Source organism: Bacillus rossius, chromosome 1, assembly GCF_032445375.1.
Source record: "Bacillus rossius redtenbacheri isolate Brsri chromosome 1, Brsri_v3, whole genome shotgun sequence".
In the NCBI taxonomy this organism is placed as follows: domain Eukaryota; kingdom Metazoa; phylum Arthropoda; class Insecta; order Phasmatodea; family Bacillidae; genus Bacillus; species Bacillus rossius.
Window position 1 is genome coordinate 33,993,065 of NC_086330.1, and position 13,227 is coordinate 34,006,291.

Here is a 13,227-nt window from a genome sequence, read left to right on the forward strand (position 1 = left end):
TGTCCCCGGATGCCCATTTACATACTACTAACATAAAATAATATTATCACTATTTAATATTTTACATTACAAGTATGTACTAATAAAAATTATCTTATTCCATTATTTTTGAATTCCAAGAAACTCATTAAAAAGTATTTCAATTTATAAATAAACTCATTTTTAACATTTCCAAGTTTTAATAGCCTAATATATTTTTCCCACGTTCCAGTATTCTCATACATGTTCAAATACACGTGCAGTTTTTTTTTTTTCAATGATCCCATGTTCTAATGTGCCATACTAACACTATCTCCAATGACAGTGTTCCAATATTCCCTTGCTTCCACATTCCATTGTTGCCAACATACCCAACTACTTTCCCACGCAGGAAGAAGGATAACGTAATTTGGCTCATATGGTGTCCCTCCTTTCCTCTTTCCCAACATTATATCAAAGTTTGTACAAATTTATTTTTCGGTGTGCAAAACTTTATAATTTGGCACAATACAGTGCAAAAGGACGTAAATTCAATGTACTAATTAATTTTTCTTTTTTATATTTTGAGGCAAAGTGAAATGATAACTATTAAGTTATTTTTTTCCTGGCTACCTTCCTTCACTTCTTCACATCTTCAATCTTTCGTTCCTCACGAGTCGCAAATTGTACAAAACAGGTGCATACAAAGTGAACTTTGTTTAATTTACTATCTTCAAGCTGTTCCCTTTAAGTATTAACATTCATACCAATTTATTATTAAGGTACGAAACGTCAATATTAATTGCGAAGGTACAAAATGTGTGAAAAATGATGTATTTTTCTCACGTAAAAAAAATAATTTAGAGAATGGGGTTAAGTTAGGTACCCCAGGAGGGAATTTCTAACCAAACTAAAACAAGGTGCATTCGTTTGGGATAGGTCTGGGTTAGGGAAGACTCCATGTGCGTCCCAGACCGGAGCCTTTACGCCTAACCATGCTGGGTTCCAGCCTTGCAGAAAGGGTAGCATGCATCGTTTTGTTTTGTTCGGGGATTGGCCAGCCATGGTAACAATTTATGCCATGAATAACTCCCCTATCTTAAACTCTAGACCACAACTAGATGAGTTAGACCCAGGTAAAACATTCATAGACACAGGGAAATCTCTTGGGCTCATCAATGCGGGGGATTGAGCAGGCAGGTTCAGTGCAGGACAAGAAGGATGTTCCGGACGAAGGGCAGAAAGGTTTAACCATGCTGGGGTCGGACGCTTGGGCCTGGGTCGTTACCACAACGCCGAAATACCATAACGCTTAGGCTTAGTGTCAAAGTTGACCACAACGCCGACAGCTAGAAAACTGCTGTGTACCACAACGCCGAAATAACAACTGAATGAATTTGTGTGTGTTTCTAAAATGTACCTTAACGCCGAAATACCACAATCAAATCTAACCTTTCCTAACCTAACCTAACCTAGCGTAATACAACCTAACTTAACCTAGCCTAGCCTAGCCTAGCCTAACCTAACCTAGTCTAACCTAACCTAGTCTAACCTAACCTAGTCTAACCTAACCTAACCTTTGTGGCAGTCCTGCAATGACATTTTTCGGCGTTAGTGTATTTCGGCGTTGTGGTACACAGCAGTTTTCTAGCCGTCGGCGTTGCGGTCATTTTGGCATTTCGGCGTTGTGGTGCGTCCCCCCTCGGGCCTCGTGCGCGTCTGGGTTGGTGCCGGCGGCGCATGCGCCTCAGGCTGGTGACCGGTGCCCGCAGGAGGAGGCAGCTCGTCGCCGGAGGTGTACCTGGGGCGAGGCCACACGCAGCCGCTGGTGCACCCCTACCCGCCGTCGCCCTCCCGCGCCACGGCGCAGAGGCTGGTGGGCCAGCAGGTGGTGCCGTCAGAGTCCACGTGAGTGGGTCCCCGGAGCCTGGAGCAGTCAGTGGACACCTGTCACGAGCAGTCACAGTCCCTTTCTCGCCTCACTGCGGGAGCCTCCCCACACTTCTTCCCCCTCCAGCCTTGCACCAACAAACCTTCCTACAATTATATACCTTTAGAGCGTGTGATGTGCAACGTATAACCTCGATAACGAGCATTCATGTGTTCTTCCTGTTGCAAATGAATTTACAATATGTGTTAATTACGTTATTGTTAGAGACCAGAACAACAACTCACCTGGAAGACTCTGGGCAAATGAGAAACACCCAACCAACGCTTTATCAAATCGCAGGCTGCTACGTTGGGACGTCTCACAAGACAGCATCCAATGGGTGGGTGACATTTGACCGAGAGTACGTATAACTATGGAGTTCATCCTACAGGTCATTGAACCCGCGTATTTTTCCGGTACCTAGTTATTGGGTTTATTGCGTAGTTCATAAACCCGGTTTTAAATTAAAAAAAAAAAAAACACGCGTGCTGTTCATTACCGAGCTTGATAAATGTTCGCTGTTCAAGTACGTTATTTCTCCAACCACCGCTGGCATTCGCCACCGGAGCAGCTACGTCGACTATCGAATCATTTTGATTTTTGCAGAGCGAAATGTTAAATCATTAAAATGGAACTGCTCCGATGAAAACTAAAAAAAAAAAAAAATACTTGAAAAAATATATATAAACCCCATCTTTTGGAACTGATTTGATACAAGGAGTTTTATTCAATACTGCCCATCTTGTAAAAGTTTCCCTTTGGCTTTGTGAACTTTGATTCGCGCCATCCGCCACGTAGGGCAGCGCCGTGGTTACACATTTTCGTTCCATGCGACTTCCGTTCCATTCACGAAATTACTCCCACCAAATGCCGTATACTGAGACCTAATATGTTACACATTAAAAATACATTACATTCATCCCACGATGGTGTAGAATATAGACGGATTGTAGAAGATGGTGACGCCATTAGGGAAAGGAGGATTCATTTGTTGCGCCATACTGAAAAATGAGTTTCTCTTTTAGCTCGTAAGAAAGTATTGAGTGGATAATATGAACGTTACGTTGGGGAGATAAAGTGAGCGTAATGAATGACACAGCAAACATAAACAAAATACAAAAATAAATATATATCTTCACTTTAAAAAAAAGTTAGTTTCGCGTTGCCGAAAGGTAAAGATCGAGAATTATCATGGATTAATTTCATGATCTGCTAGTATCAAAACTGTAACCGTTCGTTTCGCGTTGCCAAAAGGTAAATATCGAGAAATATCGCGAATTCATTTCATGATCTGCTAGAATCCAAACTGTTCACCTTAAAGCTGCGTCAATGATTGGACCACAGTTTGCCTGGAGAACTCTGAGCCAATTAAAATCCCTCAAAAAGAAGTATTAATTCACAAGAATCCCAGTTAACAGGTGTGACGAGTCAGTAAACAATGAGCAAGTGATGCTTGCACAAGTACTTTGAGTATCGTGGAGGCAGTATACCCTCAAGGTAATTGAAAACGTGAATTTTTTCATTCCCTACCAAAGACCATTACTTCAAGAAAAATATAATTCCCTCAAATACGTACCTCAACTTTATTTTCTCATGTAGACCTTTGTATTAAAATAGGCTACATTTTTTTTAAAAATTACTATGGAGACAATAATCACAATAATTTTAACACATGCAACAATTAAACGTATGGGAAATGACACTTAAAGCAGTTTATTTGAGAAAAAGACCGCGAAGCAGTCGGAAGAGACTTTAGGACTTTCAGTATGTTATTCAGCATACTAACATTTGTTGCCGACTTTCATTTCTTACCTGTATGTATTTTTTTGGACTCTCGTATTCCCTGTGATGTCCAGACCTTTAAAATCGACGTCAGATAATTTTTGGCTTGATCTCTGTGTGTTTTGTGTTGCCCATTCTTGAGGTATATTCTATATGACAACCAGTGCTCAGCAGTAAAGTTTCATCTGAATCAGTCTTCCCCGATGCGAGTATCGTTGAAGGGACGTAACTGCCTTGCAGACCTTTGGCGCTGTCGGTGTGAAAGGGAACGAGGCCTATGCATAGAATACACCTTCGCGCATAGAGAGAAGGGAACTATGGGGAACTAACCCTGCCTCTTCCTCCGACCTGCCGGTAATTGTCTGTGAATAATTCAGCGCCGGTCCGTGGATTTCTTTCCCTCTTTATAAGCCCTGTGGGGTGGGAGCAGGTGAACCTGGTCGTGCTCGTGTGTGCTCGTGTGTGCTCGTGTGTGCTCGGGCCCGAAAGTCTCGGCAGTTTTCCTCTCCCCACCCTCTTCCCAACCCCCCACCACCGCGCACACGCGCACCCACACGTGTTTCCCGACCAGCAATGCTGGTTTCAGAGGGTCAATCAGCCTCCATATGTATGAAGGTGAACCGCTGGTGAACAGTATGCTGTAACTGTTAATTGTTTTTGAAACTTTTTACTGTACCTTACATTTTGTAAAGACATTTTCCAGTTAATACATGGTATCTCTCCAGCATTTTTTTTCATACAGGCAATATTACGTATTTTTATGGTAAATTCCCCATGACTTGATGTAAGCTTTTGGACATACGCCATTGCTAAGCACTTTTTCTTCTACAGAAAAAGTGCTTAGCAATTCACCAGTGATGGCATGGGGAATTTATCTATGAAAGATTTGTGCATTGGGAGTGCATGACTTGATGTAAGCTTTTGGACATACGCCATTGCTAAGCACTTTTTCTTTGCAAATCGAATGGTTCGATAGTCACCGTAGCGAACGTTCTGCTCTCTGCGCGTGAGGTGTCAAGCCAATCCTACGATTACGGCAGTGAATTCTAGCGCGGCGGGTGCGGAAAGTGATATCCGCGTCAAGAAGTGTACTTGAAAACAATTGTTTTGTTATATATATTTATCACGCTCTGTATTATTCTTATGGAATTCTAAGTTAAAATTCCGTGCCCGTGGCCCGAGTTTCGTATTATAAGTGTGTTTGCAACTTGAGAACACGTGAATGTGCTCGCAATCGAGGTCACACCTACGCTACACATCTCTGTCCAGTACTGAAGGACTGGCTCACTTTCTTTTCCGGATCGTACTTAACTCCCATGGTTGTTTCTCGTACCTTTATAAAGGCAATATTGCTGGCGTAACGAATAACAAAACATTTGTGTTAGTACAGTGTAAATAGGCGAGACTTTCCGCGGGACACTTGGCTGAAGAAGGGTGTTTGGTGATAGTGTCCGGTCGTTCTCGTCCGGCGGGGTGAAACTGTGTTTGAAAACAAAGCTGTCTCGCGAAAAGCGGAACACGTGGCCACCCTGCAGTAGGTACACACCAGGCAGCGTGAACCCACGGTGAGGAGGGCGAACCCGACACTGGGACTTCAGGCCTCGGTCTGTCACAACTTGTTGGTTTTCCATAGTTTCTTCATTAATTTTATTTTTTATTTAATGGCTATTTTATTTAATTTACCTCCGTTGTATTTGCTTGTGTGTCACAGATATTTTATATTTTATAATGGATGTTAAAAGTCCCGTAAGTGATTATAATTACGAAGACTCTGGCGACTTTTTGTATGCAATATATTATAGGTACTAATGCATATAGGCCTATTTTGAAAACAACAAATGCAAAGGAGGAATCGAGTTAAAATTTTAGAATCATCTCTTAAACAAAAGTAATGACGGAAAAGAAAAATTAAAATCTTATATAACGTTTGAGATTAAGCATCCAATTGCAGCTTAAGTGTTCCAATTTTTTAAAAAAAAATTCATTATGATCGAGAAATGAATTCGTGACACTTTTTTTTTGCTTCCCTCGGTCTTTGGGACCCTATACTAGATGGTTGGACTATGTTACTTTAAATATGGTATTTAACTATGGTTGTTTAAATAAAACTTTAGTTCATGAGAAAATAAATATTTGTCATAAATTTTTAAGCCATAAAAATTTAAAATCTTAAATTTAAATAGATAAATGTATTTTTATTTATAGCTATTGGTGTTATTTATGTTCTTGAGAATTAATGCGTGGGCTCCCATATATGACGAACTTGCTCAATATATTATCTTCAAAATATTTTTCTTGTCCACTGCTTCACCCAGGAATAACAGTCACGATTATGCATCGTAATATGTTGCTATTATTAAGCTATACTATACGACTAGTTATGCTGTAAAGAGGTCGTTTTAAAACACTTCATATTGAATTATGCTTCATTCTGTCGAGTTGTGGTGCAGTCAGTCAATTTTATTTTGCCTAAATAATATTGTAATTCTTTTTTTTTTTTTTTTTGTAAATGTAACAGAAATATTCTTGTAAAATTACAGATATTTGTAAATTTATACATTTACATGAAAACAACTGTATCACTACGAAATAGTGTTCGCATTAATACTGTGTTCGGATTCTTACCCGGGCACTTATGCTGTGTTGTTCCAGTACCTACAATAGTTAAATCCTTTCCTAAATAGCTTTCCAGTATTTACTGTGCACAATAATAACCATAATAAAACAAAATAAATTCAATTTATTCAATTTTAGATAATATTATCCACGGTTTAAAAATTTTTGCTTGGATGAAACACCAATTAAAATAATAAATTTTGCGCCAATATTATTTTTATGAAATAGTCAGTATTATCTCTAGAAACGTATTTCATGTATGCAAAAAAAAACCATAGCCATGTTTTGGGCAAAGTTACAATATATTTCTTGTAGTAAGACTAACTATTTCTTGGCAACTGTTTTCTTTGAAGGGAATCTTTTGTAAAAGTACAGAATTTTTTTTCCCCAAGTAGAAGTTCAAAACAAAACGCCGTGCAAACGCTGGAGGGATCGTGCAGGGTCAGAGCCAACTGACGGTTGCGGGAGAAGGAAAGGGCCGTGTGTTTCAAAGAAGCGCGGAACGCCCGCTCGTCAGCGGGAAGCCTAAGATGTACATCAAGTTCTATCCCTGCCCGAACACGTCCGAATATTCAACTTCGGCCAACCTCGGGTTTATATATATATATATATATTATTCTCTGTTTATTTTAATGTAGCTATACTAGCCTAACTAACCGTCCATAGTGTTTCAAAGTGTAGCTAACCTAACCGACCACTTTTAATATTTGAATTCATTTTTCCTGAGCAAAAATAAAACAAATCCCAAGGTTGGCCGAAGGTGAATATTCGGGCGTGTTCGGGCAGGGACAGAGCTTGATGTCTTCTTAAGCTGGGTTTACGATTGATTTCCTTAAGAATTATAACTTAACATCGAGCACACGATTAAGTCAAAACTACATTTTCCAGTTTATGATTGACATAGAAGTCGTTAATTCTAACCAATCACAGCACAAAATACATGGTCGGCCATTGTTCGAAACGGAGAAGCAGGTTTGAAATAGGTTATGAACAAATGGGATATCTATTTTTCGAAATGGATGATGATTACAAATTACAAATATACGAATTCTAACCCAAAATACTGCCTCGCTCGGTCCAATAATAAGACATAAACTTCCGGTTGAAAGGTTCCGGTTTGTTGTGATTGGTCGTTTCCCTTAAGTCTTAACGAAAAATATAAAATATAACCATTTCTGTTAAGTCTTAAGTCATCATATGGTTCGCACACGACCCGTCAAAATTCACACACGACAATCATAAACCATTCCACTAGTTTACATAGAGTCATATGGTAAGTACACGACTTAAGTCTTAAGTCTTAATTCTTAATTTTCAATCGTAAACCCACCTTTAGGTTTCTCCTCGTCAGCCAGGCGGGGACAACGGAGATCGGTGCTTGCGGGCCGACTACCACGCCCCTGCGGCTGGCTTCCCAACTAACAAACACAAGCGAGTGCGCAGCAGGCCATGCGCACCACTGTGCACGCGACCTGTGCGAAACGGGTGTGCAACTGAAATCTCACAGTTGATTTTCTGCCAATGTAATTTCGCGGTGTATCCGACATGTGTTGGCAATGTTAGTAAGTAAATATGTTAACTACCGAATGACATCCAACTAGCAGTTTTTGAGGCACAGTTTTTTACAAAATATAATTAAATGAAAGTTCTATAAAAAAAAATTTAGTTAACCATTATAACCTCGAAACATTTTTTTTTTTAGTTGCAGTTTTTGCTAGTGACGTAATTTTTAAAGCAGGAATTACACCTGAGCATTTTAATAACTCGACTTTTTCTTGCCAAAATATGACTGATCTAGTCAAGCCCAAAATGGCTTCGTACTATTCTCTCATTGGTTGTTGCGCCATTCGTCCGTTACAGAAATAAAATATATTAATTTCCCCTTGTATTCACGCGACCTGTCTCCCATACACAGGACCGTCTATGCGCTGTTGTTTATCAGTAGGTTCAAAAACATGGCGAGCATATCTTGTGCACATGACCTGTTACTGTTAATGTTTCAGTTGTGCACCTAGCTTAAGTCTACAAAAGCCAACTAGCGCGTGGCATGACGTAGCAGTTCTGTCAGACTTCACATCTTTTGTGCAAAGCTGATTAATAATATCCCTTATAGTTGCTTCAAATAAAAACATGCGTACTCAATTTGAGACAAAAACATTAGTATACTTAAAAATATGCCTATAATATTAACATGTATAGTAAGTAGGCTTGCAGATAATCTTAGATTAATTTGCTTTACTTAATACAACTAATAACTTTAATTTTTCTAGTATTTTTTTATATTTCATTACTGGTTATCTGAAATATTTATTTGCATTCATCTCCAAGTTCATGAGACTTAAACCAATACATATTTAAATAACTGTTCGGTATTTTACTAATTTGTTTTCTGCGAATATTTTAAGGGAGGACACGTTAAATAATTTCGCAAACGTTTTAGATATTTAAATTAAAATATTTTTTATTTAATTATCGAAAATTGTAGTTTAAGGTAAGGTTTTAAGTTCAAAAAAGAAATGAATAGAATAGGTATCTTTTGTTGTTGATATTTGTTGATTATCTTTTGTTTTTAGTCTATATTTATAATTAGTTTATTTAGTATCAGCATTGCACCCGTGCGAAGCCGGGGCGAGTCGCTAGCTAACAATAAATTCTGAGTTGTCTATCCTCGTAAAACTTCCTGTGAATGTCTGTGCGATATAAAATTCTTAGCCTTAAATATTTAAAACTATTATATTATTCACTCACTCCACATTGACAGTCTTTGGGTAATTTGTATTTCTGTGTTTCTCTTGATGCTTCGTAAAGCTTGTTTAAGTGTTTAATTATGTGTATAATATTTTGCTATGCGCTGATTATTTTCTGTGTTTCATTTTATATCAGGTATTTAATAGTTATAAATGTTTGCTTTGTTCTCTTGAAGTGTAAAATGCTTTAATTTGTAAATTTTCTCTCCTTTTTGTGTTTTATTTTTCTCACGCCCTGGACCGTTTGTAACATACTCACATCCTCTCCTTGTTTGTAAATGTTTTGTGGTGCTTCCTGTGGCTATCACTGTACTCTCCACTGTTTCATTTCTGTCGCCTTTGTAAGTGTGTTCCTTACTTTATTTTCTGATGCACTGTAACCTGAAAGCCTTGTTTCTCATTGTGATTTTTTCAGCCATTTCGAAATGTTGTTTGCGTGCGGCTGGTTGTATTTGAGGTACAGTATTTCTCTCAACCCCCAGGCCTTGCAGCACTGCCCACACCTCTTCAATGACCGAACACTGCCCTTCCCCGAACACAGCACCCTCTCTCACATACGAGTTTAGGTCCCACTCTTTAATTTTTTTGTAAATGGAACTGAAATAATCGTGTGAAATTACAGATATTTGTAAATTTGTACATTTACATTAAACCACTTTATCACTACAAAATAGTGTTCGCAGTGATACCGGCTTCGGACTCTTGACCAAACAGTCATGTTTTGTGTTGTAGTTAAAGTTATTTGCAAACAGTTCCCTGAATAATTTTTCAGTATTAACTGCACGCATTAACAAACATACTAAAACAAAATAAAGTTCAATTATTGAATATTCGAGTATTTTTTTCTATGACTTGAATAAACATGCTTGAATAAAACATAAATCAAAATTTACAATTATGCACCAATTTTCGTACGTGCGACAAGTAATATTCAAAATTGTTTCCAAAAACGTATTATATATAGGCAAAAAATAAACACAGCAATGTGTTGTACAAATTTACAATATCTTTGTTGTAGAATTACAAACTATTTCTTGGTAACTGGTTTCCAAAGCACAAATTTTTTTTCTGTGAAGTTTTTCACATTTTGGTAATGCACTTCTCTGATCCTTCGAACACTTACCAATGTGCACCTCTTTACTTCCTTCTCACTCGTACGTTAGCGCACTCTTGTTTCAGGTTTGCACGCGCTGTTTCCATCTCACTTGCTGGTTCGGCACACGGTACAATTTTTTTCTTCCTCTTTTTCATCAGTGTGCACTTGGCTGCTTACTTTCTTGTCACTTTGTATGTGTGCATCTGCGCTTCTAATTCTCCTGCTCTCTTTCCGCCTGCTTCGTGAGATCTGACGAACACTCGTGTGGTAGAACGAGGGAGTTTTTGTCGTTACTGCTTCCTTCACGACACAAGACCCAGTTCACACCGAGCACAATTGTTTTGGAGCTTCGGTCTGTTGAAGTAAATCTCAAAGCTCAAAATGTACCTCTCATATAATGAATTAAAAAAGAGTAATGTTACGATCTCATGTGCAGTGAGGTGTTATCTGGGGCCAGGATCGCTGAGACGTCACTCACGTGTGTTGCAGGTCGGGGTTTTGTTCAGGGACCTGACTAGACTAGTTTCCAGCCGGGGAAACAACTATCTTGGCGCCCCCTTTTTTTCATTCCAACCGAACCAAAACCTTGCCCAACACATATTAATAAGTAGAGACCTGCAAAATTCGCGGATTCATTGACCTCTAGGATAGCCTCCACAGTCCTTAAAATACTTGCGGAAATGACACCTGTTCATGTCTACTGACGCGTGAGACGTCTCAACTAGGCTGTCCGTAATTCGGCACTTTCTTGGTTTAGTGTTTCCCATTGGCTCACAGTTCCCCGGATAAAATGTGGGCCAATCGCAGAAGCGGTACGAATGTATAGTTGTTTTGATGCTAGCCTATCGCGAAATGAATCCGCGAATTTTGCATGTCTCTGTTAATAACACTGTTATAAATAGATTTAATTGTAGTCATTTTATTTTTAATACATCTCAAGTTGGATAGTATGCAAAAAATACCGGTTTTCAAATATTTGACTATGTACATACACTAGCTGAAGTACCCGGCATTGCCCGGGCTAAACACGTCGTAATATCAGGAACATCACTGCCGAGTTTCAAGTCTGTAGGACTTGAGAAACGGTAAATTTTTGATTTTAAAGTCCCATTGACTGCACAATATCGGTGCATCAAGTCTAAGCATCAGCAGAAACCGGAACGCCAATCTTCGACTTCATTTTTAGGGAAGGCAGGTAACCCCTAGGTAAAACGTAACGATACCAAACGATATCGCGTTACAAATTCAAGGCAACGCCATCTATTGGCGAAGGTTCAAACTAAAATGTTATTAACGCCTTTAGTTCGCTGGCAGCCGCGAGCTTCACTAAGCGGGTGGATTTCGCCAAGGAGAAGGATAGGAAGTTGCCAGACCTTACTATATGACCGTGTGTCGGACATCGAAAAATGACACAAACTCACTGGTTATGTGTCGATGGCCTACCTCCTATTATTTCCTTTTATAAAACTCCACAATCCTGTGAACATTCGGGCAAATGTCATTTGTTCATGGGCTGCTGACTTGTGAGACGTCTAAGGTGGGTAACTTTTTATGTGATACTTCCTTGGTTGAAGATTTCTCACAGGCTAGTAGTCCTTCCAGATTAACTGTGAGACAATATCAGAAGTAGCACAGAGGTTGAATTAGTTGGCTTTAGGCTTATCATAAAACACATAAAATGGAAGTTGCGAATTTTTCCTGTAGCTTTCCTATGCCTAGATTACGCTTGGGAACACGGAGTCTAGCCATGCGTTCGAACTTACCGCGAAATGACATGATCTCTACTCACAAATTATTTGAATGACAAGAAGTTGAAAAGCTAACACGTGTATGTTTCTCTAACGTCTTCAAATGTGTTATACGCCTTAACACCGCTTAAACTAATCACAAACCAACAGAAACTTTCAGGTCGTTAAAGGCTAAAATGTCTAGTTTTGCCAGCAGTAAATTGCTAACATTTGACTGAGTTTCAAGAAAACACAGCAATCATCGATTCTAGCTTGTTGGTCATTGAATATGAGAAATTCACGAGTATCTGATGATGATGTTCCGCACACATTGAGTGCCGAGACCTCAATCGATGTGTATGAAATGAAAACCACGCGTTAGAAGAAGCCTTTCAAGAGGCTTTTAATTTTCTCAGAATTAGAAGTCGGTTTCCGCCGGTGAGGGCAGTACCTGCTCTCTGCTTCCCGGTGTTGATGTGGCTGGACGAATCCGGCTTGAGAAAAGAACAAAGTCAAAACCCTCGGTTGTGGCTTTAAATATGCATGGCATGAAACATGCGAGGAATACACTGTCAGAGGAAATAAATTTCTTGGGGAATGCAAACTCTCACAGTTCGGCAAGCTTAAAATTTATTCCTTCGACCAAAAAAAAGTGTGTTCTTAATTTGGGAACGAAATCTTTGAGTTTAAACCTTCCAAAGCATATCCAGTCAAATCAGTATCATTAATTATTATTTCAGTAAATAATAATTTACTGTATTGACTTCTGTAGTTTTACAAGGAAAGCTGATGATTTTACAGGCTCTGGTTTTCAAATTAACAAATTCTCAGATAACCTCTTTTATACCACAACTTTTCTTTAAACCTGAAAACATGTTTCATAGGAACGATAATTTAAACTCTTTGATATACGTAAACTTAGTTTTTTTTAATTACATTGTGTGTGAAAATTTTTACGCAACTGACTGGAGCTCCATTGCATCGTGACACTTGCATCTGCCGATTGCGCATGCCAAGTAAGTCCTTCCACTCTTATTGCGTTCTTGTCGGCAGCAGTAAGAGTCTCCTGAAATATGACAAGCAGTGAGATGATATTGTCGAAGACGAAGCTCGGATTGTTTTTAGTAAGGTGTAAAATATTAAGGGCAATATTTTTTTATGGTTATGAATTAAATCTGTTTTAAGTTATTAAGGTTGAAGTGTTGCACGTATTTTAAGCCTAATTATTCATTCATAACAGGTTGGACTGCACAATGTTTCTAAAAACATATGGTATCGGAAGATGGTTCACAATGACTTTTGAAATTGAACTTACATTATGTATTTGTTTTAATTTGTATTGACTATATACTTTCTAAACCATATTTTATA

General features: G+C 38.7%; 1 protein-coding gene across 1 annotated transcript in view; it reads left to right on the forward strand.

Moving 5' to 3' along the window:
- LOC134534279 (protein madd-4) overlaps positions 1-13,227 on the forward strand; it is a 191,240-nt gene that overhangs the window by 101,966 nt on the left and 76,047 nt on the right. Inside the window, exons 9-10 of the mRNA XM_063373000.1 lie at positions 1,737-1,866; positions 9,449-9,490. Of these exons, the coding sequence (XP_063229070.1) occupies positions 1,737-1,866; positions 9,449-9,490 (172 nt within the window). The remainder of the gene's footprint in view (positions 1-1,736; positions 1,867-9,448; positions 9,491-13,227) is intronic.